The sequence below is a fragment of the Rattus norvegicus genome, chromosome 10, assembly GCF_021556685.1.
Source record: "Rattus norvegicus strain SHRSP/BbbUtx chromosome 10, alternate assembly SHRSP_T2T, whole genome shotgun sequence".
Classification (NCBI taxonomy): Eukaryota; Metazoa; Chordata; class Mammalia; order Rodentia; family Muridae; genus Rattus; species Rattus norvegicus.
This window is the reverse complement of record NC_141543.1, coordinates 79,635,048-79,657,881: the sequence shown is the minus strand read 5'-3', so window position 1 is coordinate 79,657,881 and position 22,834 is coordinate 79,635,048. Positions and strand designations below refer to the sequence as shown.

The 22,834-nt window shown below is 44.8% G+C and overlaps 1 protein-coding gene, 1 long non-coding RNA gene and 1 pseudogene across 3 annotated transcripts in view; 2 read left to right on the top strand and 1 right to left on the bottom strand.

Moving 5' to 3' along the window:
• Positions 786-1,140, bottom strand: Elob-ps4 (elongin B, pseudogene 4; annotated as a pseudogene).
• Scpep1 (serine carboxypeptidase 1) overlaps positions 18,229-22,834 on the top strand; it is a 29,497-nt gene continuing 24,891 nt past the window's right edge. The window contains exons 1-2 of one of the 2 annotated variants that reach the window (XM_087569335.1): positions 18,229-18,324; positions 20,905-21,053. In XM_087569335.1, coding sequence (XP_087425461.1) covers positions 18,249-18,324; positions 20,905-21,053 — 225 coding nt within the window. In that variant the 5' untranslated portion in view covers positions 18,229-18,248. 2 annotated transcript variants of the gene reach the window in all.
• On the top strand, positions 19,184-20,803 carry LOC148003033 (uncharacterized). The gene is made up of 3 exons (XR_015631930.1): positions 19,184-19,245; positions 19,913-19,940; positions 20,751-20,803. It is a non-coding gene; the product is annotated as an uncharacterized LOC148003033 (long non-coding RNA).

Below are 22,834 nucleotides of genomic sequence, written 5' to 3'. Positions count from 1 at the left end.
TGGGAGTTCTTCTCCATGCTAATAGGGCATCCAGATAGGTTTAACCTGTCAGCCACTGACCTTCCCTTCCTGGGTATTCTCATTCCCTTACCCTGACAGATTTAATCCCTGACTCGCCCCAATAAAGTATGTGCCCACATCCCCCCGACCAGATAGCAGTGTGAACAAGCAATGCCTGTCTCAAGAGAGCTCCTTCATTGAAGATTGCCTTAGGGAAGGCCTTCACTGAAGCACAACAATAAGCCTTTTCTCTCATGCCTTCCATACTGGGCACTGGCTCCCAATCAGACCAGACTCCCCTATTTTCAGCGTCTGCTTCTGTTTCCTCCATGGCAAACAGACACCCCATCCGTGACTTCCTCTCCAGATGACACACCAGCAATGCCTCAGTACCCAGAGAGGAAGGCTGAGAACCACATCACTCCATTCAGACCCCTCTCCAACTGCCCTCCAGTCCTGCCTGTATCAGGGCCTGCCATCCAGAAGGGAAACCTCCGCTGTGGACTTCCTACTTTGGGCTATGTTAGGTCAGCCATGGTGTTGGCTGCTGGACACCTCCAGCAGAAGGCGAATGCAGTATGACATCAGAGCAGTGTTTATTATTTTGATAATGAAGTTTATTATTCTTTTTTAATGTAGAAAGACCGCCATATCTTTACGGGGAATGAATACCTAGCTCATGGGCCTGAGCCCCTCACAGGACAAGTTGTTCCATAGAACTCACACTGTCTAGACCACTTTTTATCTCATCACTCAGACTGTCTAGACCACTTTTTATCTCGTCACTCAGACTGTCTGTGCCAGTTTTCATCACACTTGGAAGCAGAGGAGTAGAATAGGGGTGGATCTGTACGCCTTCAGAGGCGTCTTCTCTGAACACCAGGGCCACTGTGGCAGGGTCCTGTGCCTTTGCTATCTGGCTAGTGAAGCCACAGTCTCGCAGAGTTTTGCTCTCATCAAGGAGCTGGTCATCCTTGAACAGCAGCTGCTCCTCAGGAGGCCTCTTCAGGATGCCCTGGACAATGCGCTTCAGCTCTAAGACCGTGCTCGACTCCTGGGCCTCAGCGAAGATGGTGGTCTTCTTTCGCCTGATCATAAGAAACACTTCCATCCCTGTCGCTGCTTCTGGCTTGATGCACCAGACCTGAGCAGTGAGAACAGGCAGTGAATCTTAATTGCTCTGGGGCTGAGTTTCTCTGACCCTGACAGGGATTGATTAAATTCAACTGATACCAGGGCCTGCAGGAGGCCCCTCAGGGTGTCAATCTGAATTCATTAGCCTACTCCTCACTTGGTCACACCTTATGCATACTGCAAAGGCTGAGCTTTCTTTTGGATATCTAGAAAAACATTGTTTCCAGGAGTGCCTCGCCTAGGGATTGGGGATTTAGCTCAGTGGTAGAGCCCTTGCCTAGGAAGCGCAAGGCCCTGGGTTCGGTCCCCAGCTCCGGGGAGAAAAAAAAAAAATGCCTCGCCTAAAATCCCTTTTCAAATGACCTTGCCACCACAGTTAAGACTTCTGACAGTTTGCTTTTTTTTTTTTTTTTCTCGGAGCTGGGGACCGAACCCAGGGCCTTGCGCTTCCTAGGCAAGCGCTCTACCACTGAGCTAAATCCCCAACCCCCAGTTTGCTTTTTCTTAAGACCTTTAGAAATTACTTCCATCTGGTTAACAGCATCAAGTATGAGATCCAATATCTCTAATCCATTCCTCTATTCTTCCAGATGGTGCCTTTAAAGGTCTGATCACCCTTTTGCATTCTGAATTAGCCTTGTCTAAAGCCTAGGATTCAATTACTATTTTTCTGACTTCTGAATCTGATGATTCTATTTACAGTTAGGTTCAATGTTTCAATTAATATTTCAGACTTCTGAATCTGATATAATTCTGTTTACAGTTGAAGTCAATCTTTGCATAGAAATCAGGGAAGGCTGCTTTGGGGCCTTGTGTGGTTTTAGTAAATGACTCAGACCTTTCTTGGGTCTTCACCCTCATCTCAAGCATTTAAAGCTGCTAAATGACATGGCACCAAGGTATCAGCATCAAATCCAAGCTGCTTTTGTCACTTAGCATTTTGAGCTTCCCCCAGCAAGCGATCTACAATACATCCATGCCTCTAGCCTGATTTTGTTTTCCATGGCCCCTAGCTTCCTTTTTCTACCATGTTCACCACTATAACTGAGGACCATCTTCTAACATTGGGGTGTCTAATCTTTCCTGTCTTGGTGGACAAGTCTCTTCTGACTTGATCATGAATTTAATATCTGCTTCACAAGGGGTGCATGCAAACTATAGGAAACAATCAATTCCTTAAGTCTTTTCACATCAAATTCATATTTTTTCATAACCTTGGGGGTGCCTGCTGTCTCCTGGTATGCATTCTATATATTAACTGCAAAACTAAAGTTGGTTTTCTAATGACCTTGGGCCAGCTCCTTTCAGTGTCATGATGTGTCTGGCAGCATGGCAGGCTCCTGCCTAAAATCTGTGTCTGTGACTGACTTTTTCCTAGGTCCTTCTAAGGCTTGTCTAAATTTCTTTGTCTGTGTCCTAATATATTTTTCTTATTCTCCTTTTGAGTCCTTTTCTTTTACAACTTGTATCTTATCACCCATTGCTTATGAGCAGGCAAAAGACCACTATGACTGGTAAGAATACTGTATAGAAATACCAACACCATAATAATCAGCTGTTTTGATCCAACCAGATTCGAGTATTTAGCTTCTCACCCTCTGCTGCTATTTTCAAGGCATCTGGAATAGCATAGTACAGGATCCTAACACCTACGTTCCAGTTACTTCCCATCCTTAACTCCCTCCATGAGGATGTCCAGGGTGACTTACCAAATCTGATGGCTTCTGAGGTTCTTCTCAAGGGAAGTGGTCTCAGTGTCCCTGGGGCCTTGGCAGAAGTTAGAGAGTCCAAATATTTTAAAACCAAACCCCCCAGTGGTTAGATTTTTTAACAATGAAAATTTATGAGCCAGATGCTGGGGCGAAATCCTGCTAGTTCAGAGATATGGAGGAAGCACCCAGCTGACCGTCCAACTCCACTCACTTCTCAGAAACAAACAGCTCCTTCTGCTTCCCCATGCCCTCTTAAATACCCTTCAACTCAAAGACCCTGCTTTCTGTTCACTTAAGTTTCCTCCCTGTCAGCTGGTTGCTTGCTCTGGAAGGCCAAAGAATCCTTTCACCTGTGCGACCCAGCAAATCATCATGAGACATAACTGACTTTCCAAACGATGCAGATGTTTCTGCAATGTTATTCCTGGCTTCTGGAGAGCACTTGGGGTCACTTCCAGGAGTTTGGCAAGGATTTTTAGATTTCTCCTAAAAGAAGCATATAGGCTCAGGCAAAAATTTGTCTTTGGGCTGGAACAAGGGAGTAGGCTCAAGATGAACACAGCTGAGGAATGGATGTTCTCTGTATCTTGATCTTGATCATGATTCCTGAATACAGGAATACAGTAATCATGGGACTTTTGTTTATTGCCCTGTTTGTTCCTGGAGTACTTTGTTTTTTATCTAGAACTGACCTATTCTTTTCATGTACCTAGAATGGTACAAAAGCAGACACTTTTAGAAAAAAATTGGGAAAAAAAAAACCTGCCTCACCACTGGCTTGGGTTATGCTATAATGCTGCCTAATGTATCTTCTTTTCTTTAAACCTCACAACCTTCCTGGGTACCCTGTTGATTAGTGAGCTGGATTGGTCAGATGATGCCTCAACCTGACGAAATGTTTATTCCTTATTTCAAACAGCAATTAAATGGGTTATGGCAGAGAACTGATTTTTGGCCCATTGCATGTGCAACCTTTCCAGGCATAACTCAAAGTCACTATCCAAAAGACAAGTTACACTTTGTCTCTATGAAACGGTTCCAATCAGATATGAATATGGGGAAGACAGTGTGTGTGTGTGTGTGTGTGTGTGTGTGTGTGTGTGTGTGTGTGTCTGTGAGAGTGTGTGTGTGTGTGTGTGTGTGTGTGTGCTGTCCTCCAAGACACTGAAGGAGCATGTTGGTTGCCAGAGCAATTGGTGAGCCATTCTGATGCAGGGACGAAGAATGATGCTGACCATGAGCTTGCTGGGTGCCCTGACAATGGAGACTGGGAAGCTGTATTGGGCCTGTGTTCCTGACCCACCTTTGCTTGCCTATATCCCAGCCTGGCCAAGCCGCCTTGCCTCAAGCTTTTAGACCTTGTGGGACAGAGAACATGGAGACTGTGGAAACTACCTTGGAAAATTAATCAAATAGAGAAGTCACAGAGACCCTTCTCTTTCTTTAATGGGACCATTTACTCTAATTCAATCATGGATTCGTCTGGTAATCCATCTAATATTAGAAGAAAGGTAAAGACCATGGGCTGGTTCTAGACATTTTCGGACACATATTTGAAATTTGAGAGTTGCCTATTATAATATTACATTATCAATAGATAAAATTGGGATTGGATCTGGATTTCAAACAAGTGTCAGTGCTCTTTCAAGGACACAGGTTTGATTCCCTGCACCCAAAGGGTGGTGGCTCATAACCATCTGCCCCAGCAAAAGGTCCTTTCACCTATGTCTGCTTCAGGAAAATGTCCTCTCACCTGTGTGCCTAAGCAAACCATCATTTGACATAACTGACATTCCTAAGACACCAGAAGTTTCCACTTCACAACATTATTCCTGCTGCCCTCCCCACACACTGGAAGGTATGTTTAGATTCATGTTATGTGTGCTCATCTGTGAGTGTGTGAATGTGTGTGTGCAGCATGTCTGTCTGGCATAGGTGTTAGGATACACTACTAGACTCTGTGCAAGGATTTGGCAACACCAATTGCTTGTTTTGGAAGGCCAGAGAGTGAACATGGGGCTTCTTACAGACCAGACAAGCACTACACCACTGAGAGGCATCCCGCTGCCGCCTGGCTACTTTATTAAGAAACAGATGGGGGGGGGGGTTGGGGATTTAGCTCAGTGGCAAAGTGCTTGCCTAGCAAGCGCAAGGCCCTGGGTTCAGTCCCCAGCTAAAAAAAAAAAAAAAAAAAAAAGAAAGAAACAGATAGGGGTTGGGGATTTGGCTCAGTGGTAGAGCACTTACCTAGCAAGCACAAGGCCCTGGGTTCGGTCCCCAGCTCCGGAAAAAAAAATAAAGAAAAGAAAAAGAAAAAAAGAAACAGATAAAGGCAAAGTGGATGTTGAGGAACTAGAGTTGAACAGAGGATAAGTGCCCGCCCACACAAGGGATAAGGAGGGCAGATCCCTTTTAACTGGGGCTGGTGGGAGAAGTGCCTTGCTCTCACAGGATATCTGTTCCCATTGTGAGCTCTGAGATTGTGAGTTGAAAAACCCTGTCTCTCCCTGTGGCTCAGCTCTAGCACACACCTTTAATCCAAGGGCTAAAGAAAGTCAACCCGGGTCTTTGAATTGAAGGGTATTTAAGACAGCATGGGGAAGCAGAAGGAGTTGTTTGCTTCTGAGACTTGAGTGGAGTAGGAAGGTCACCTGGGTGCTTACTTTCCCTCTCTGAGCTAGCAGGCTTTTACTCCAGCATCTGGCTCCTGAATCTTCACTGGCAAAATCTGAACGCTGGGCATTTTGGCTTTAAACATCTGGGCTTCAAACTTCTGCCAAGGCCCCAGGGACAGTGAGACCACTTCCCTTGAGGAGAACCTGAGAAGCCATCAGATTTGGTAAGTCACCCTGGAAGTGGAGGGAGTTAAGGATGGGAAGTAGCATGAAGGTAGTAGGCTTTAGGATCCTGCACTGTGCTACTCCAGATGCCTTGAAAATAGAAGCAGAAAATGAAAGGCTAAATACTCAAGTACAGTTGGCTGAAAACAGATGATTATTGTTGATATTTTTATACATTATTCTTATTAGCCATAATGGCTTCTGTACCTGCTCAAAAACAGTGGGTAATAAGATACAAGCTGTAGAAGGAAAATTAGACTTAAAATGAGAATAAGAAAAATATTAGGACACAGACAAAGAAATTTAGACAAGCCTTAGAAACACCTAGGAAAAAGTCAGACACAGCAAGAGCCTACCATGCTACAAGTCACATCACGGAACTGAGAGGGGCTGGCCCAAGGTCACTAGCAAACCAAGTTTAGTTTTGCAGTTACTATATAGAATGCATACCGGGAGACAGCAGGCACCCCCAAGGTTATGAAAAAATATGAATTTGATGTGAAGAGACTTAAGGAATAGATTGTTTCCTATAGTTTGCATGCACCCCTTGTGAAGCAGATATTAAATTCATGATCAAGTCAGAAGAGACTTGTCCCCAAAGTCAGGAAAGATTAGACACCCCAATGTTAGAAGATGGTCCTCAGTTACAGTGGTGAACGTGGTAGTAAAAGGAAGCTAGGGGCCATGGAAAACAAAATCAGGCTAGAGGCATGGATGTATTGTAGATGGCTTGCTAGGGAAAGCTCAAAATGCTAAGTGACAAAAGCAGCTTGGATTTGATGCTGATATCTTGGTGCCATGTCATTTAGTAGCTTTAAATGCTTGAGATGAGGGTGAAGACCCAAGAAAGGTCTGAGTCATTTACTAAAACCACACAAGGCCCCAAAGCAGCCTTCCCTGATTTCTATGCAAAGATTGACTTCAACTGTAAACAGAATTATATCAGATTCAGAAGTCTGAAATATTAATTGAAACATTGAACCTAACTGTAAATAGAATCATCAGATTCAGAAGTCAGAAAGATAGTAATTGAACCCTAGGCTTTAGACAAGGCTAATTCAGAATGCAAAAGGGTGATCAGACCTTTAAAGGCACCATCTGGAAGAATAGAGGAATGGATTAGAGATATTGGATCTCATACTTGATGATGTTAACCAGATGGAAGTAATTTCTAAAGGTCTTAAGAAAAAGCAAACTGTCAGAAGTCTTAACTGTGGTGGCAAGGTCACTTGAAAAGGGATTTAGGCGAGGCACTCCTGGAAACAATATTTTTCTAGATATCCAAAAGAAAGCTCAGCCTTTGCAGTATGCATAAGGTGTGGCAAAGTCCAGGAGTAGGCTAATGAATTCAGATTGACACCCTGAGGGGCCTCCTGCAGGCCGTGGTATCAATTGAATTTAATCAATCCCTGTCAGGGTCAGAGAAACTCAGCCCCAGAGCAATTAAGATTCACTGCCTAGGGGCTGGGGATTTAGCTCAGTGGTAGAGCGCTTACCTAGGAAGCGCAAGGCCCTGGGTTCGGTCCCCAGCTCCAAAAAAAAAAAAAAAAAAAAAGATTCACTGCTTGTTCTCACTGCTCAGGTCTGGTGCATCAAGCCAGAAGTAGCCGCAGGGATGGAAGTGTTTCTTATGATCAGGCGTGAGAAGACCACCATCTTCGCTGAGGCCCAGGAGTCGAGCACGGTCTTAGAGCTGAAGCGCATTATCCAGGGCATCCTGAAGAGGCCTCCCGAGGAGCAGCTGCTGTTCAAGGATGACCAGCTCCTTGATGAGAGCAAAACTCTGCGTGACTGTGGCTTCACTAGCCGTGTAGCAAAGCCTGAGGACCCAGCCCTCGTGACCCTGGCCTTCAGAGAAGACGCCTTTCAACTCCTGCATACCCACCCCTTATCTTGTCCACTAATTGAAGGTGTGGTGAAAAATGACCTACTTAGACAGCCAGAGTGAGGGTCCCAGGCCCACGTCCTAGGTATTCATTCCCCATAAAGATATGGCTGTCTTTCTACATTAAAAAAGAATAATAAACTTCATTAAAAAATAATAAACACTGCTCTGATGTCACACGGCATTCGCCTTCTGCTGGAGGTGTCCAGCAGCCACCACCACGGCTGATATAACAAAGCCCAAAGTAGGAAGTCCACAGCGGAGGTTTCCCTTCTGGATGGCAGGCCCTGATACAGGCAGGACTGGAAGGGCAGTAGGAGAGGGGTCTGGATGGAGTGATGTGGTTCTCAGCCTTCCTCTCTGGGTACTGAGGCATTGATGGTGTCTTCTGGAGAGGAAGTCAGGGATGGGGTGTCTGTTTACCATGGAGGAAGAGGGAGGCAGAGGCTGAGAAGAGGAGGGTCTGGTCTGATTGGGAGCCAGTGCCCAGTATGGAAGGCATGAGAGAAAAGTCTTATTGTTGTGCTTCAGTGAAGGCCTTCCCTGAGGCATTCTTCAATGAAGTAGCTCTCCTGAGACAGGCATTTCTTGTTCACACTGCTATTTGCTGAGGAGATATGGGCACATACTTTATTGGGGCGAGTCAGGGGTTAAATCTCTCTCAGGGTAAGGGAGTGAGAATACCCAGGAAGGGAAGGTCAGTGGCTGACAGGTTAAACCTATCTGGATGCCTCATTAGCATGGAGAAGAACTCCCATGCTGTGCTACAGATGGGTGCCCCTTGGGGTCCTCTGGGTTGGGTGTCCTGGTTTGTGGTCCAGAGCAGGGACAGAGACAATAGAAAGTGGCCCTGCTCTGGCAGTTCTCAAATCTCAGATTCCCAGGGTCTGAGCTCACTCAGCCTTACCAGTCCTCATGCCTGTCTGGTAGCACAGCCCCACATTCTCTATGCTCAATGTGTTCAAGGTCAGAACAGCTTCAGTACATAAACCGACAATTCCAAATTCAGGAGAGACTAGGTAACGAATATTTGGGCAAACTAAAGGATCAGAGACCTGACTGAGCAGAAAATACAAAACAATAAAATAGAAATGGAGGGTTTAAGAGCTACAGGAGCCGATGTCACAATTTCACCAAAGTCTTGGCGTCTGGATTGGCCTCTTCAGGAGGTAGAAATTAGGTTCTAGGGTCTACAACTGTGCCAGCTAAAGTAAAGGGCCAAATGGGTCAGGTGTAAGGGGCTAGAAGGGGAAATAGGTAACTTAAAGTCATGTGTGGTTAATAGAGCCATGAATCTATGGGGATGTGATTTGTGGCATCAGTGGGAAAGAGATGAACATTCCTCCAATCTCAGAAACCACTGAAGTAGAAACTTATAGGTCCTTTGAGAAGTTATATCAAATGTTTTTCTGGGGACACAGGTGAAAGGATGCCTTGCTGGACCTGATACATGACAGGACCCATGATGGAGCATAAATATGACCTCCCAGTCAGTGGGAGATGAGCACAGAGCATTGGTTTGATTTGCTAGGTATTCTTTGCAAATGACAGGCATGTATTGGTTTGCCTTTCATGGACTTGTTGAGCTCAACTTGTAACTCTGCTGTTGAGAGAATCTGGCTGCAGATCTGCTCCTATGTTCCTACAACAGCTGGTCATTTCTTTGGAAACCTGGCCATCTCTTTGTGTGTCCCTCCTGAGAGGCCTGGACAGTGACTGCCAGTTTGTGTGTGGTTTCTGCGTGCCTAGTGGGCCATCACATTCTGCTTTTAATATGGGGCTAAAGTGCTGAGAGAGAAGTTTTAGTTTGCCCCCAAAAAACTATTGCTGAACAGGTTCCCTTCCCCCATATCCTAATAACCTCTCCTTGAGGACCTCTGCTGGGGACTGGCAGAGAGGACAGGTTGAAACCTTATTAACAGTAATTTGCAAAACGTACAAACCATAGAATAAATAAGGTTTCTGAAGAAAATATTAAAAGCTATTATCAAAGGGGTTGGGGATTTAGCTCAGTGGAAGAGTGCAGGGCCCTGGGTTTGGTCCCCCACTCCGAAAAAAAGAACCAAAAAAAAAGCTATTATCAAGAACACTAGCAGACTGTCCAGTTTGTCCTTAAGCAGGACAGGATAGGACAGGTTTCAATGGCACCAGCAGCTGCTCTACCTTTAACATAGTTAATTATCCTGTTGGACACCACCCTTTGAATTTTCTTACAATGGATGTAGTAAAACACAGGGAAGAGATTTACAATGTTTGAAGTAAATTCAAGGGTTACTATAGTTGAAGTTTGTTTTCTAAATCTGTAAGAGCTGAAGTGATTTGGAGCTAAGAGAAAATATTTGAGCAGGGCTGTGGTAGGCCATGCCTGTAATCCCACCAGAGACAGGCAGATCTCAAGTTAGTTGGTATCTAGACTCTAGAGTCACAGTGGACAAGGTGGTGGTGGTTCACACCCTTAATCCCAGCACTTGGGAGGCAGAGGCAGGAACATAGGAATTACAAGGAGTGAAATTTAACCCTTGCCTACAAAAGCAAAAGTCATGCTGAAATTCAAAGCGAATGTCCTTTTTTGTTCTAAAAACACATACACATAACCCTTGAAAAAATATATCCTCTAAGGTATATGTAGTTTCAACATTTTGAAAGAATTTTAAATTTGAATTAACACATAATATTTTTTCCATCCTTCCCCAACTCCCCTCTAACAACAACAACAACAAAAAAAAAAAAAAAAAAAAGATTGCCCTAGGAAAGAAACAACCAGTCTGGGTAGGGTTTTGTTCTGATCTTTCCTTGAGAATGAGGCCTCCAAGTAAGGAGTCCGGAAACTACTGAACAAGTTAAACTCCTGAAGAAGGATGCATCATGAAGAGAGCTTGTCCCTAAATGCTTCCCAAGAATAAATTGGCTAAATTGTTTCCAAGAGGATGACGGGGCGGGAAACCAGGATGAATCCACATGTACTTTAGTAAGGGTACCTACCACTGAGCTAAACTGCCCTGTGCCTCTTCTGCGGCTGTAGTGCCATGGAAATGTTAGTGATCCCCAAAAAAGACAGTATCACATCCTATGCAACTCATAGCAGAGTCTTTATTCTATTCCATCTCCCTCGCCCCCTCCCCCAACGTACCACCACCGGGGCAGTTTTGGTGGTGGGTGAGCCCTGGTTGTCTATGGGGCGAGGCTTTATAGTAAGCAGTAAGCAAGGAGTCAGTGTGCAAGCCTCTCATTGGAAAGCTGCTGTGGCCTTTCACATAGTTGGCTGATGCTGGGAGTCACATCATAAACTTAACTTCTGCTCCCCTCTGCAGTGGTGGTCGTTAGGCAGGGGATGGGCTTGTAACATGGGGTGCAAGTTTGTGGGGGAATAACCTGGAGACAGTGGTCTTGTGGAGGGTGTAACCTGGAAACTTTGGTCTTGTTGGGGTTTAGCCTAGAGACTAGAGCTAGGCTCAGGCTTTGTTGGGGGACAACTTGGAAAGTAATGCTCGGTACCAGCCTGTTAGTTACCTGAGTTCAAACTTTGGTCAGGTTCTCTAAAATGGAGTCTGAAGTTAAAAGATTTGGCATAGGGGTTGGGGATTTAGCTCAGTGGTAGAGCGCTTGCCTAGGAAGCGCAAGGTCCTGGGTTCGGTCCCCAGCTCCGAAAAAAAGAACCGAAAAAGAAAAAAAAAAAAAGATTTGGCATCTCACAGCCAGGTTCTGCACTAACAGTAGACACCTCTGGGGTGACTGCAATGCTCTACCTAGCCAGCATTTTCTCTGAGCTGACAAAGACCACTCAAAGCTCAGCTCTGGACTACAAGCTACTCAGGGCATTGCTAAGTTCCTATGAGACTGAAAAGACCATTCTACAGAACTTTGAACTCAAAAATACTTAATCCTAAGACTGCCAAATACAGCCAAGCTGGACATTGTGGAGTAGTTGTCAGAAATAGCTTCATCATTGTAATTAGTTCTACTGGGAAAGGGAGAGGATAGATAGGAATACTAGGGAAAAGGGGAAGTTATTGAATCTACTCTTCCAGATCCTTGTATGTTGATGCATAATTAAGATTATATTTTGTTACATTGGCACAGATTTCTGTATATTGATACAAAATTAAGGTTATTTTGGTTACAACATACTATGTGACTGTTATGGTCTGACCTCCACCCCCAAACACACCAGCATAGCTGCAGCCATTTTGTTCCGTGTGGGACTGTTTTTTCCTATTGTTGCTGTAACATGCCTGCTATTCACTGACACAGAGAAATGGCTTGGCTCAAAGGCATACTGACATATAACCTGTTTGGTCTATATGTTCCGAGTGGGCTGTATGATGTTTGCTAATCTTTTTTTTAAGAGATTTTTTATTTATTTAATGTATGTGAGTGCACTGTTCCTGTCTTCAGACACACCAGAAGAGGGCATTAGATCCCATTACAGATGGTTGGTAACCACTATATGGTTGCTGGGAATTGAACTCAGGACCTGTGGAAGAGCAGTCAGTGCTCTTAACCCCTGAGCCAATATCTCCCCAGCCCAACGTTTGCTAATTTTAAGGAATTCAACAAAGCCTTATGTAGGTCCCATCAAATCAAAGGTCAACATGAACTGCTATTTCTAACATAGCTTGAGTCAGAGCTGACCACCGGGCAGCCCTTCCTGCACTTGTGTATGAGTTCACTGGTGTTTTATGGTTGACACTGAAGAATGTTAATAATCCAAAATGTTATAATACTCATCCTCTTTTATTTATTTTATTATTATTATTTTATTTATTTATTATTTTATTTATTTATTTATTTATTTTATGTATACGAGTACACTGTAGCTGTCTTCAGACAAACCAGAAGAGGCCATTGGATTCCATTACAGATGAAATCTGTAATGCGGTTTATGGGAGTTGGACTCAGGACCTCTAGGAAGAGCAGTCAGTGCCTTTAACAACTGAGCCATCTCTCCAGGGCTCAGTATCAACCCTTTTCAAGGTATTGTACCTATGTAATTTGTAATTCTTAAAAAGGCAACGTAAAGGTGTAATCCTTTTGAAAACTACCATTGCGTCTTGTTTAGGATAATTAAGAAATGCAGGGAAGTAACCAATCAAACTTGTGGTTTTATTAGGTACTAGTTTGGTCAGTCACCGATGTTTTCAGAGTCAATCAGATAATGAATAGCTAGAGACAAGTAACATTTGCCTTTTCAAATATACTGAGCTAGTTAGGATGGTCTTCTAAAACATCAGAGATCTGTAGAATATGGCATTTAAAGGTACCTTATTAACTTAGGACTTTTGTGACAGTGAGACCTGTCAGCTCTTGGCACCACCCCCACACTACTTCAAAGAGCGTCACAGAATCTCCTTATGGAGTTCACTTCAAATGTGGCAAGAACCAGCCCTTGCTTCAACTGCTGACTGTTTGCTGTCCAAGCTGAAGACAGGCAGCCCACAAAGAAAGTGGACTGAGGAATTCTGCCAGCACAAGGTAGAAAAGCCCCTCCATAATTCCTGCTTCCCTGGAAAATCTGTCAGATATTCTGGGACAGTAGCTGAAGACATGGCTGCTCCCATGTTGCCGAGGAATCGTGGGGGACTGTTCAGGCGGTCAGGAGACTGTCATCTCTACAGTTTTGGAAGCTGCTGGCTTTGCACTTCCCGTAATACTTATTAACCTCAGCTCTGATGAGGTGGAAAACTAGATAGTTACAGTCTCACAGTTAAGCTTACATTGTTTAGGATTTAAGAAAATGGTTTAAGGTCTAAAAAGTTGTGTTGAGGTGGAACAATGCCAGATATATAATTTAGGTACAGAAATGTGAACTGGCCGAGACAGGACAGATAACAGAGTACTTTATCCAAGGTTGCTAAATACAAATGGACTGGACTTTGGGAATGCAATTCTTACCAGACAGTCTAGAGTTTATTAATGTTAAAGAAAGAGTCTTTTATTTTAGTCAAAAAGGAAGAAATGTTGCAGGACATTCAATCATATTGTGAACCTTAAGATTGTGACCTGAAAGATCCTGTTTCTCATTGTGGCTCAGGCCTAGCCCACACATTTAACCCAAGAGCTATATAAAACCAACCCTTGGTCAAGAGGCAGAGGAAGCACCCGGCTGACAGAGAGTGAGCATAAGTGAACAGAAAGGAGGGTCTTTGAGTTGAAAGGCATTGAAGACAGCGTGGGAGAGGAGAAAGAGGTTTTCCCTTCTGGGAAGTCAGTGAAGTAGGAAGGCCAGGTGGGTGCTTTCACCACAGAGTCTGGCTTCCGAGTCTTCATTTGGTAAAATCAAATGGCTGGGATATTGTTTTGTTTTTCAAAAATCTCGCTCTAGGTTTCATCCTGGCTATTGTGTATACACAAGCTGCAATGAACTCAGTAGGCTCTGGGTTCTGGTTTACTCTTATTGGGATCTGGAAATGCAACAACTAAAATGAATGTGGATGTACCTAAATCTAGAGGTAAATTATGATTCCTGCTATCACACCTGTAACAACTCGGATTTAGGTGCTGAAGTTGACAAATAGGGCTTCGAGCCACCTCTGCATCTGGTAGCCCATCATCATTCATCTTTCGGGTCACCTGGGGTACATGCCCAACTGCTTAAAGTGCCGCTTGGAATAAGCCAATAAAAAGCATGCAATTTTGAAAGGCCCATTCTGCAACCTTCTGCAAAGCCACAGAGGAAGACCAGAGCCCCACACACCCTCTAGTCCTTGTGGGTGCAAGTCCTTTGTGCAAATCATCATCTCTAGACTAGTTTATCTTGATATTTTTCTCTTGTGACCTTTGTCAATCACATTTACTATTTGCCTCTGCCTGGACTGGAGACTTGATTTTTTTTTTTTTTTTATGTGTTGTCCCTGTATCTACATTTGTGTCCCACATGTGTGCCTGGGGCCTGAGGATCCCAGAAGAGGGCATTTGATTCCCTGCAACTGGAGTTTTAGCCAGTTGTGACCCCCCCATGTGAGTACTGGGAATTGAACCCTGGTCTTCTGCAAGAGCAGCAAGTGCTTTTAAACAGTGTCATGTCTTCAGCTCCAGAATCTCTATTTTTATTTTTATTTTTTATTTTTTTTAAGATTTATTCATTTACTATATATAAGTACACTGTAGCTGTCTTCAGATACACCAGAAGAGGGCATCAGATCTCTTTACAGATGGTTGTGAGCCACCATGTGGTTGCTGGGAATTGAACTCATGATCTCTGGAAGAGCAGTCAGTGTTCTTAACTGCTGAGCCATCTCTCCAGCCTGAATCTCTATTTTTAGAAATTGTATTTTTTTATTTTTGGTCCTTTTTTTTCTTTCTTTTTTTCGGAGCTGGGGACCAAACCCAGGGCCTTGCGCTTCCTAGGTAAGCGCTCTACCACTGAGCTAAATCCCCAGCCCCCTGAATCTCTATTTTTAAAAGCCAATCTTCCCTGTATTTTATTTAAAAAAAATTTCAAACGTAGAGAAAATTTGATTTTTTTTTGTGCTGCAAACGCTCTGTGACTCATATTCTACCACTAATATCACACTATAAATACTTTAATTTTGGGCTGGAGAGATGGCTCAGTGGCAGAGGTTAAGAGCGCTGACTGCTCTTCCAGAGGTCCTGAGTTCAATTCCTAGCAACCACAGGTTGGCTCACAACATCTGTAGTGGGATCTTTGCGCCCTCTTCTGGCGGACAGGCATATATCCAGGCAGAACACTGTACATACTATATAAATCTTAAAAAAAAAAAAAAACTTTAATTTTATCTATGCTTCAGATGGAGGTCTTGCTATGCAGCCCAGGTTAGAGAAAACCTCATGGGAATTCTCTTGCTGCGGTCTTCTGAAAATACGGTTCACAGTACTGCATCTGCTGGTACTGGCCATAAAGACCATGGAAAAGTGAAGGACAGTGTTTGCTATATAGTTAGCTGTTTTAGTGTAATTTAATTGTTTTTGAGCCAGGATACCAGGTACCTCAAGCTGGCTTTGCGAGCCTGGCCATCCTTCTTTACCTGAGATTGCATGTCCTATATTACATAGTGCTAAGGATTGACCCCAGAGGGCCAGTGAGAATGAGCCATGGGTTTTTTAAAAATGATTTTTAAAAAAGATTTATTTATTTAGTGTATGTGAGTGAGCACACTGTAGCTGTCTTCAGACACACCAAAAGAGGACATCGGGTCCCAGTACAGATGGTTGTGGTTGCTAGGAATTGAACTCAGGACCTCTGGAAGAGCTTACTCCAGCCCTGAGCCATCTCTCCAGCCCTGAGCCACACGTTTTAAAAACAAAAATCCCAGCCACCTGATTTACCAAATCAGAGGCAGGCTCTGTAGTGAAAGCTCATTGTGCCTCAGCCCTAGCGCACACCTTTAGCCCAGGAACTAAATAAAGTCAACCCTAGGTCAAGAGGAAGAGCAGGCAGCCAGCTGACCTTCCTACTCCACTGATGTCCCAGAAGGAAAGGCTCTTTCTCCTTCTCCACACTGTCCTAAATACCTTAAATACCATCCTTTCTGTTTATTCCTGTTTACTCTCTGTTGCTTGCTCTGCCTCTCGACCTAGGGTTGACTTCATTTAGTTCCTGGGTTAAAGGTGTGTGCCAGACCTGAGCCACACTACAACAAGGTTTTCCATATCACCATCTTGGGGGTCACAATGTGATTGAATATTCTGCAACACAGGTACATCCTCCATTCTGAGCAGTGTTCACACCTTCTGTATCTTACCAATGTTTCCCAAGGGGCCACGCTTAAAGGCTAGACTTTTGAGGCACTTGGATCCACCCACATTGGAGCAGGAGAAAGGTGGATACCAGGTTCCCCACTTCTCGGCCACACAGCCCTCAGGATCAGCACAGGACACTCGCCACTCTTTCTAGAAGCTAGAAAATCTACAGGCTGCAGAGAAAAACATTTCTGACTTATAGGAAGCATGGGGGGAGGGAGATGAAAATATGAGTCAGGGGGTTGGGGATTTAGCTCAGTGGAAGAGCGCTTGCCTAGCAAGCGCAAGGCCCTGGGTTCGGTCCCCAGCTCCGAAAAAAAGAAAAAAAAGAAAAAGAAAATGTGAGTCAGGGGTGCGTACTTTGCTCTTGCTTTGTTTTGTGAGTTTGTTATCTAGGCTCTTAAAACAAAGTACAAAGTCACCTTCGTATAGCTCTTGCTGTTTCTTAGCTCTGTGAGGTGAGTCAGTACCCCTAAAAATTCCATAAAATAAAAAATCATCTTCAGACAGGCAGACCACACACATACCACATACCACACACATATACACACACCCACACACATCTCTCTCTCTCTCTCACACACACACACACACACACACACATACACACACCTCTGCAGTCCACATTTTCTTCATTCCTCTCCACAAGCCCTTGATACCTTCTTTTAAATGACTGCTTTGAAGATAGTATATCCAGCTGGATATATGACTCAGTGGTCAAGAGCACTGACTGCTCTTCCAGAGGTCCTGAGTTCAATTCCCAGCAGTCACATGGTGGTTCACAACCATCTGTAATGGAATCCGATGTCCTCTTCTCCTGTGTCTGAAGACAGCAACAGTGTACCCACACACCTGACATAGATAAATATTTTTAAAAAAAGATAGTATATTACCACACAGTGATGTTGACCACGTTATCAAGAGAGAGAAAAAGTACATTCTTTGCTCTGTTTAAAATATATAACCAAAAGTTATAGGTTATATGTAATATTTTTATAAATTTCTAATATATTAATGACACATGTGATTTAATAATAATATTTTAGATTCACTTTGTTTTATGTACGTGAGAGTTTTGCCTGCAGGCTTATATATGCATCGTATATATGCCTGAGGGAGACAGAAGGTGCCAGATCCCCTGGAACATAAGATGTGGGGTTCTGAATCGTTGTGGGGCACCATGTGGGTCTTGGGAACCAAACTTGGGGTCCCCAGCACCGTAAAAAAAAAAAAAAGGAAAAAGAAAAGAAACTTGGGTCCTCTTGAAGAGCAACAATGCCCTTAACCTCTAAGCCACCACTTCAGAGTAATGGGTTTCTGAAAATGGAATCTAGTCTTAAATGACCTGGTTCATGCTTTAATCTGACTTAATCTTTGCAGATGCAGTTTAAAAAATTCTAGGGGCTGGGGATTTAGCTCAGTGGTAGAGCGCTTACCTAGGAAGCGCAAGGCCCTGGGTTCGGTCCCCAGCTCCGAAAAAAAGAACCAAAAAAAAAAAAAAAAAATTCTAGGCCTGGGACTACTGAGATGGCTCGGTAAGTTAAGAGCACTTGTTGCTTTTCCAGAGGACCCAAGTTCAGTTCCCAGCATCCGCACTGGCACTTACAAATCCCTGTAACGCTAGCTCCAGAAGAACCCACTCCTCCATAACCCTACGCACTCACACACATAAATACACAGAAAATGATCTTACAAAATACAAAATAAAACACTAAGCCTTTGGTCGGGTCGAACTGAAGGTTTGGTAGTTATCCAGTTGTGGTTTTTCAATCCTCCACTCCTTTGTAACCAAAGTCAAAGGATACATTAACTGTGTCCTTTCTGCAACTCCTACATGGCCGGCAGAGGGTGTACGAAACACTACGAGCCTCAGGCCCCATTTAGGCTCCGCCCCGACCCCGCCCAGGCCCCGCCCACACCGTCACGCGCTAGCCTTTGGCTCCTGCCTGTTGCTGATGCTGAGGCGGGGTTTTCATCATGGAGCTGTCGCGGCGGATTTGTCTCGTCCGACTGTGGCTGTTGCTACTGTCGTTCTTGCTGGGCTTCAGCGCGGGTAGGTTCGCAGGAAAGACGCACCAACGGTGGGTGCTTCCTTCTCGAATTTGTTGATGCATTCGCTTTTTTCTTTTTTTGTCAACGCGTTTCTTACCCCCCCCCCCGCCTCCCCGCTTCTTCCCTTGCGAAATTTATTTTGCTTTTGAACATCTCGATTTTCATTGATGTCTTAATTCAAAGTGTCCTTTTCTCCCCTTTTCTGATGCTGAGTGAGCCCTCTTCGCGGAGGAAGAAGTGGTTGTACAGAAACGTATGGTTTCAGGAAACTGCTGATGAGTGAGACTTCAGGGTCTAAAGGCCACCTCCTCCTCCTCCTGTGGTTGGCTGCCTAGTGACGTTATAGGGTCATTTGATGGAGCTGAGATTGGAGGCCAAAGAGACCCCTTCAAATCCTCGCTTTGAAACAAAGCCTGCCCCCTCTGCTGGTTTAGAACAAAGTATCAGCTGACTCCACTGCCTGTTTTTGGGCAAAAGCAAATTTGTTTTGTGGAATGACTTGCAAATTGACACTTTTCTTTTTTGGGGGGTGGGGTGGGATAGTGGTTTCCAGTCAGAGTTTCTCTGCCTTGGCTGTCCTGGAACTCTCTCCCCTTAGACTACACTGGCCTCAGACTCAGAGATCTGCCTGCTTCCGCCTCCCAAGTCCTGGGATTAACTCTCACTTTATTTAAAAACGACAACAACCGGGGCTGGGGATTTAGCTCAGTGGTAGAGCGCTTGCCTAGGAAGTGCAAGGCCCTGGGTTCGGTCCCCAGCTCCGGAAAAAAAAAAAAAAAAAAAAAAAAACCAAAAAAAAAAAAAAAAAAACGACAACAACCACAATTTTTATTTTGTTTTGCCTGCATGTCTGTCTGTGTACTGCTTGTATGCCTGTGCCCTGGGAGGTCAGAAGAGGACTTTGGATCCCAGGGAACTGAAGGTACAGAGGTTGTGAACTGCCATGTGAAGTTTCTGATTCATCCAGGTCCTCTGGATGAGCAAGAAAGTGAGAGAGTACTCTTACCAGCGGAGCCATCTTTCTAGCCTTTTTTAATTTAATTTTTTCTTGATTTTTTTTATTTGTTTTGTGAGTGTTAGAGGGTGTGTGTGTGTGTGTGTGTGTGTGTGTGTGTGTGTTGTCAGAGGACAACATGGAGAAGTCAGTTCTACACTGTGGTTCCCAGTAACTGAACTAAGTTGTAAGGCTTGGTGGCCCCATTTATCTCCTGAGCCATCTAAACCTCCCCCACCCCCCCAATTTTCAGTCTTAATTCAGGAAAAATATTTCCTGGTTTAAGTCATGAGGTGAGAATTCCAGTCGGTCCCATTGGCCCTTTGCTCTTAAGCTGCATAGCAGATCCAAGTTTCTCTTTTGGAAAACTGGGACTCATTTGGCCCTACAACTTATGCTTGGGAAATGAAAGATATGTCTTTTCCCACTCCTTACCTCTTACGTTTTAACAGTTACTACCAGGGAAGGGAGAAAAATACCAGGGCTTAGATTATGAGGGACTTCAGCCTTATCAGTCATTTTCAAGAGAACTCTAATTTCATGTTATCGTATAGATACAGCCACACCTGTAATTTTTCAACCTGTTTTTCCTTAGGTGCAGCCCCACCCGACCCTGTGTGCAGGTATGTGTGTATGTGTGTGTACATGTGTTTTGTGTGTGTGTGTGTGTGTGTGTGTGTGTGTGTGCACATGCAGATATGGAGGTCAGAAGAGAACCCCATGGGTTGTCTCTCAGGGACTATCTACCTTTTTTCTTTTTTTGGAAGATGATTTTCTCTGGCCTGTAACACCAAGTAGGCCATTCTGGCTGGCCAGCAAGCCCCAGGATGCCCCTATCTCAAGCCCTGGAATCTCAAGCACAAACACAGCTAGAGATGGAGCTGTGGTCTGTGTGGCCTTAAGATGAACTTTGCTGACTGGTCTGTTTCCTCAGCTTCACTTTTTCCATTTTCTTAATCTTCATTCTCCTCCTATTTTTTTTTTCATGAGTATTTTTTTAAGATAGGGTTTCTTGTTGCCCCAGCTGACCTCAAACTCACTGTGGCTCCTGATCCTCCCACTCTCTCACCCACCCATTCCCCATGCCATCTGCCCACTTGAACACAGGGCTTGGCACAAGTCAGGCCAAGGTTCCACAACTGAGCTTCACACGCACTGTATGGTGATGTGTGTGTGTGTGTGTGTGAGAGAGAGAGAGAGAGAGAGAGAGAGAGAGAGAGAGAGAGAGAGAGAGAGAGAGAGAGAGTGTGTTTGTGTGATTTTGCTATAGGCTCTCACTGTGTAGCCCTGGCAGACCTGTAACCAACTGGCCCCACTGAACTCACAGATATCCACCTGCCTCTGCTTCTCAGGTGCTGGGATTAGAGGGGCACACAAACACGCTCGCCTGACTTCTCTTTGTGTGTGCATCTTTCTTTTCCTTGTTGGCCCAGCGTACTGAAGTAGATAATTACCTAAAGCATAAAGTGCCATCTCTAGCCTGAATGACCTTCTCTACCGAACTTGGAACTCACCTGGAGTGCTCTACCCCATCATCTTTACCACTTCAGAACTCCTCAGGAAATGACTCTGAGCTCCCGTTTTCAGGATCTGCCCTCAACTGGCGGGAACAAGAAGGCAAGGAAGTATGGGATTACGTGACTGTTCGAGAGGATGCACGCATGTTCTGGTGGCTCTACTATGCCACCAACCCTTGCAAGAACTTCTCAGAGCTGCCTCTGGTCATGTGGCTTCAGGTAAAGTAACTTCTCTGCCTGGCTTCCAGGTCAGGTCTCCTTTGACCTCTTTGCTTGGTTTGCAAGAGCTTCCGGCTCAGAACTGACTGACTCATTTTGGTCCAGCCAGTCCTGGGGGTTCCCGTGCTTCTGAAATGGCCTAAAGCAAGGGTGTAGCAAAGGAAGCCTCTTTTCTGGTCTTAATTCCATTCATTCATTTTTGGAGCTATCTTAGTCTAGAATGGTCCCTGAGCTCAGCGAGCCTGCCTCGGCCTGCCGAGTGCTGAAGTTATAGGTGTACGGCTCATCCCTTACTCCCTGGACTCTTTCTGTTGGGTCCCGACAGTTTCAAGGCCCCTTATCGAACGCTGTCTGTGGTACAGTTGGCTTCCTACAGCCAGAAAGTGTTTGAAAAGTCCTGAGCCAAAGGCTGAGGTACCCCAACCTTCCTGCATTCTTCCTCTCCACACAGTCCTGAGCCCCAACTTCGAGTTCCCAGATAAACAATTTTTTAAAAATTTTGAAGTTATAATTATGTTTCTCCATCCTTACCCTCCTATATACCCCTCCTTGCTCTCTTTCAAATTTATGGCTTTTCTCATTACTTTTTTTTTGCATGCATGCATACATACATACATACATACATACGTGTGTGTGTGTGTGTGTGTGTGTGTGTGTGTGTGTGTGTATAACATGCCAGCCTTTTTGTATCTTAGCATGAATGTGAGGCCCTACCCTAGTGTGTTTGCATGTTAACTCTGAGTTCTGTCTGTAGGGTTGAAGGTTTAAAAAAAAAGTCCTGTGATCTCTTTAGGGATAGACAGAGATCCTGCAGGATAGGCAGAGCTCCTGCTGCATTCTTCAAATGGCACCAATGGTGGCCTCGCCCACCAGGAAGACTAGTCTCTAGGGAGGGGCTGAGGAAACTTGAAGTTCCTGATGTCTCACCAGTAATTAGGGCACCCTGGGACTCACCTCTGTGGGATATGGATGAGGCTCTGCCCCAGGGTCTGTCACAGCAGACTTGAGGTGTTGCTGAAGTAAGAACAAGCAGCTGTGAGGGTGAGCCTGCTGCAGGGTCTTCACAGCTGCCCTGTTAGGGGCTGAGGATACCGCTCAGGCCCGGTAGCACTCGCTGGAAAATGTTCCGGAGTGGAATCAGTGTGTCCATCCCGGATCAGGCAGCTGGTACTGAATGCCTGGTTGTGGAAAAGCCTGAGCCTGCTGGCGGGCTTTCTCCTGGGTTTCCAGCACCTTCCCTTACACTATTAGCGATAACCTGACACTTCCCTTCTCTGGGCCACACTGCTGAGTGGGGGATTTGAATGGTTTTTGTAGTCTTCAGATGAAGCCAGTGTAGGGGACAAAAAAGCAGAAGTGCCAATGCTGGGGCGGGGCAGCTGCTGAGTCCTAGGTTTGTGACTTCCTCTCTGTCCCCTGCTACCCCCAGAGCATTCTCTGGGCTTTCCAGAAACCAGTTTTAAAAACATTGCATTTCATAGGCTCAGAATTCAGCTCTGCCCGGGGAGTTTGCCTACCCTGCAAAAGGCCCTGGGTTCTGTCCCTACTACTACAAAACACAAAGTGAAACAAAAAACAAAAGTTGCAAGCTAGCCTTCCATTTGAGCACAGAGGCCGTTTCCTTATCTGCAGGGGCGGGGCAGTGTGTGTGTGTGTGTGTGTGTGTGTGTGTGTGTGTGTGTGTGTGTGGTGAGGGGAAGCAGACTAGCAACTGCCTGGCCCCGGAAGTTGTCTGGTATGTGGCTGTTGGTTAGGTTAGCCCTCGAACTGAGTCAGTCAGT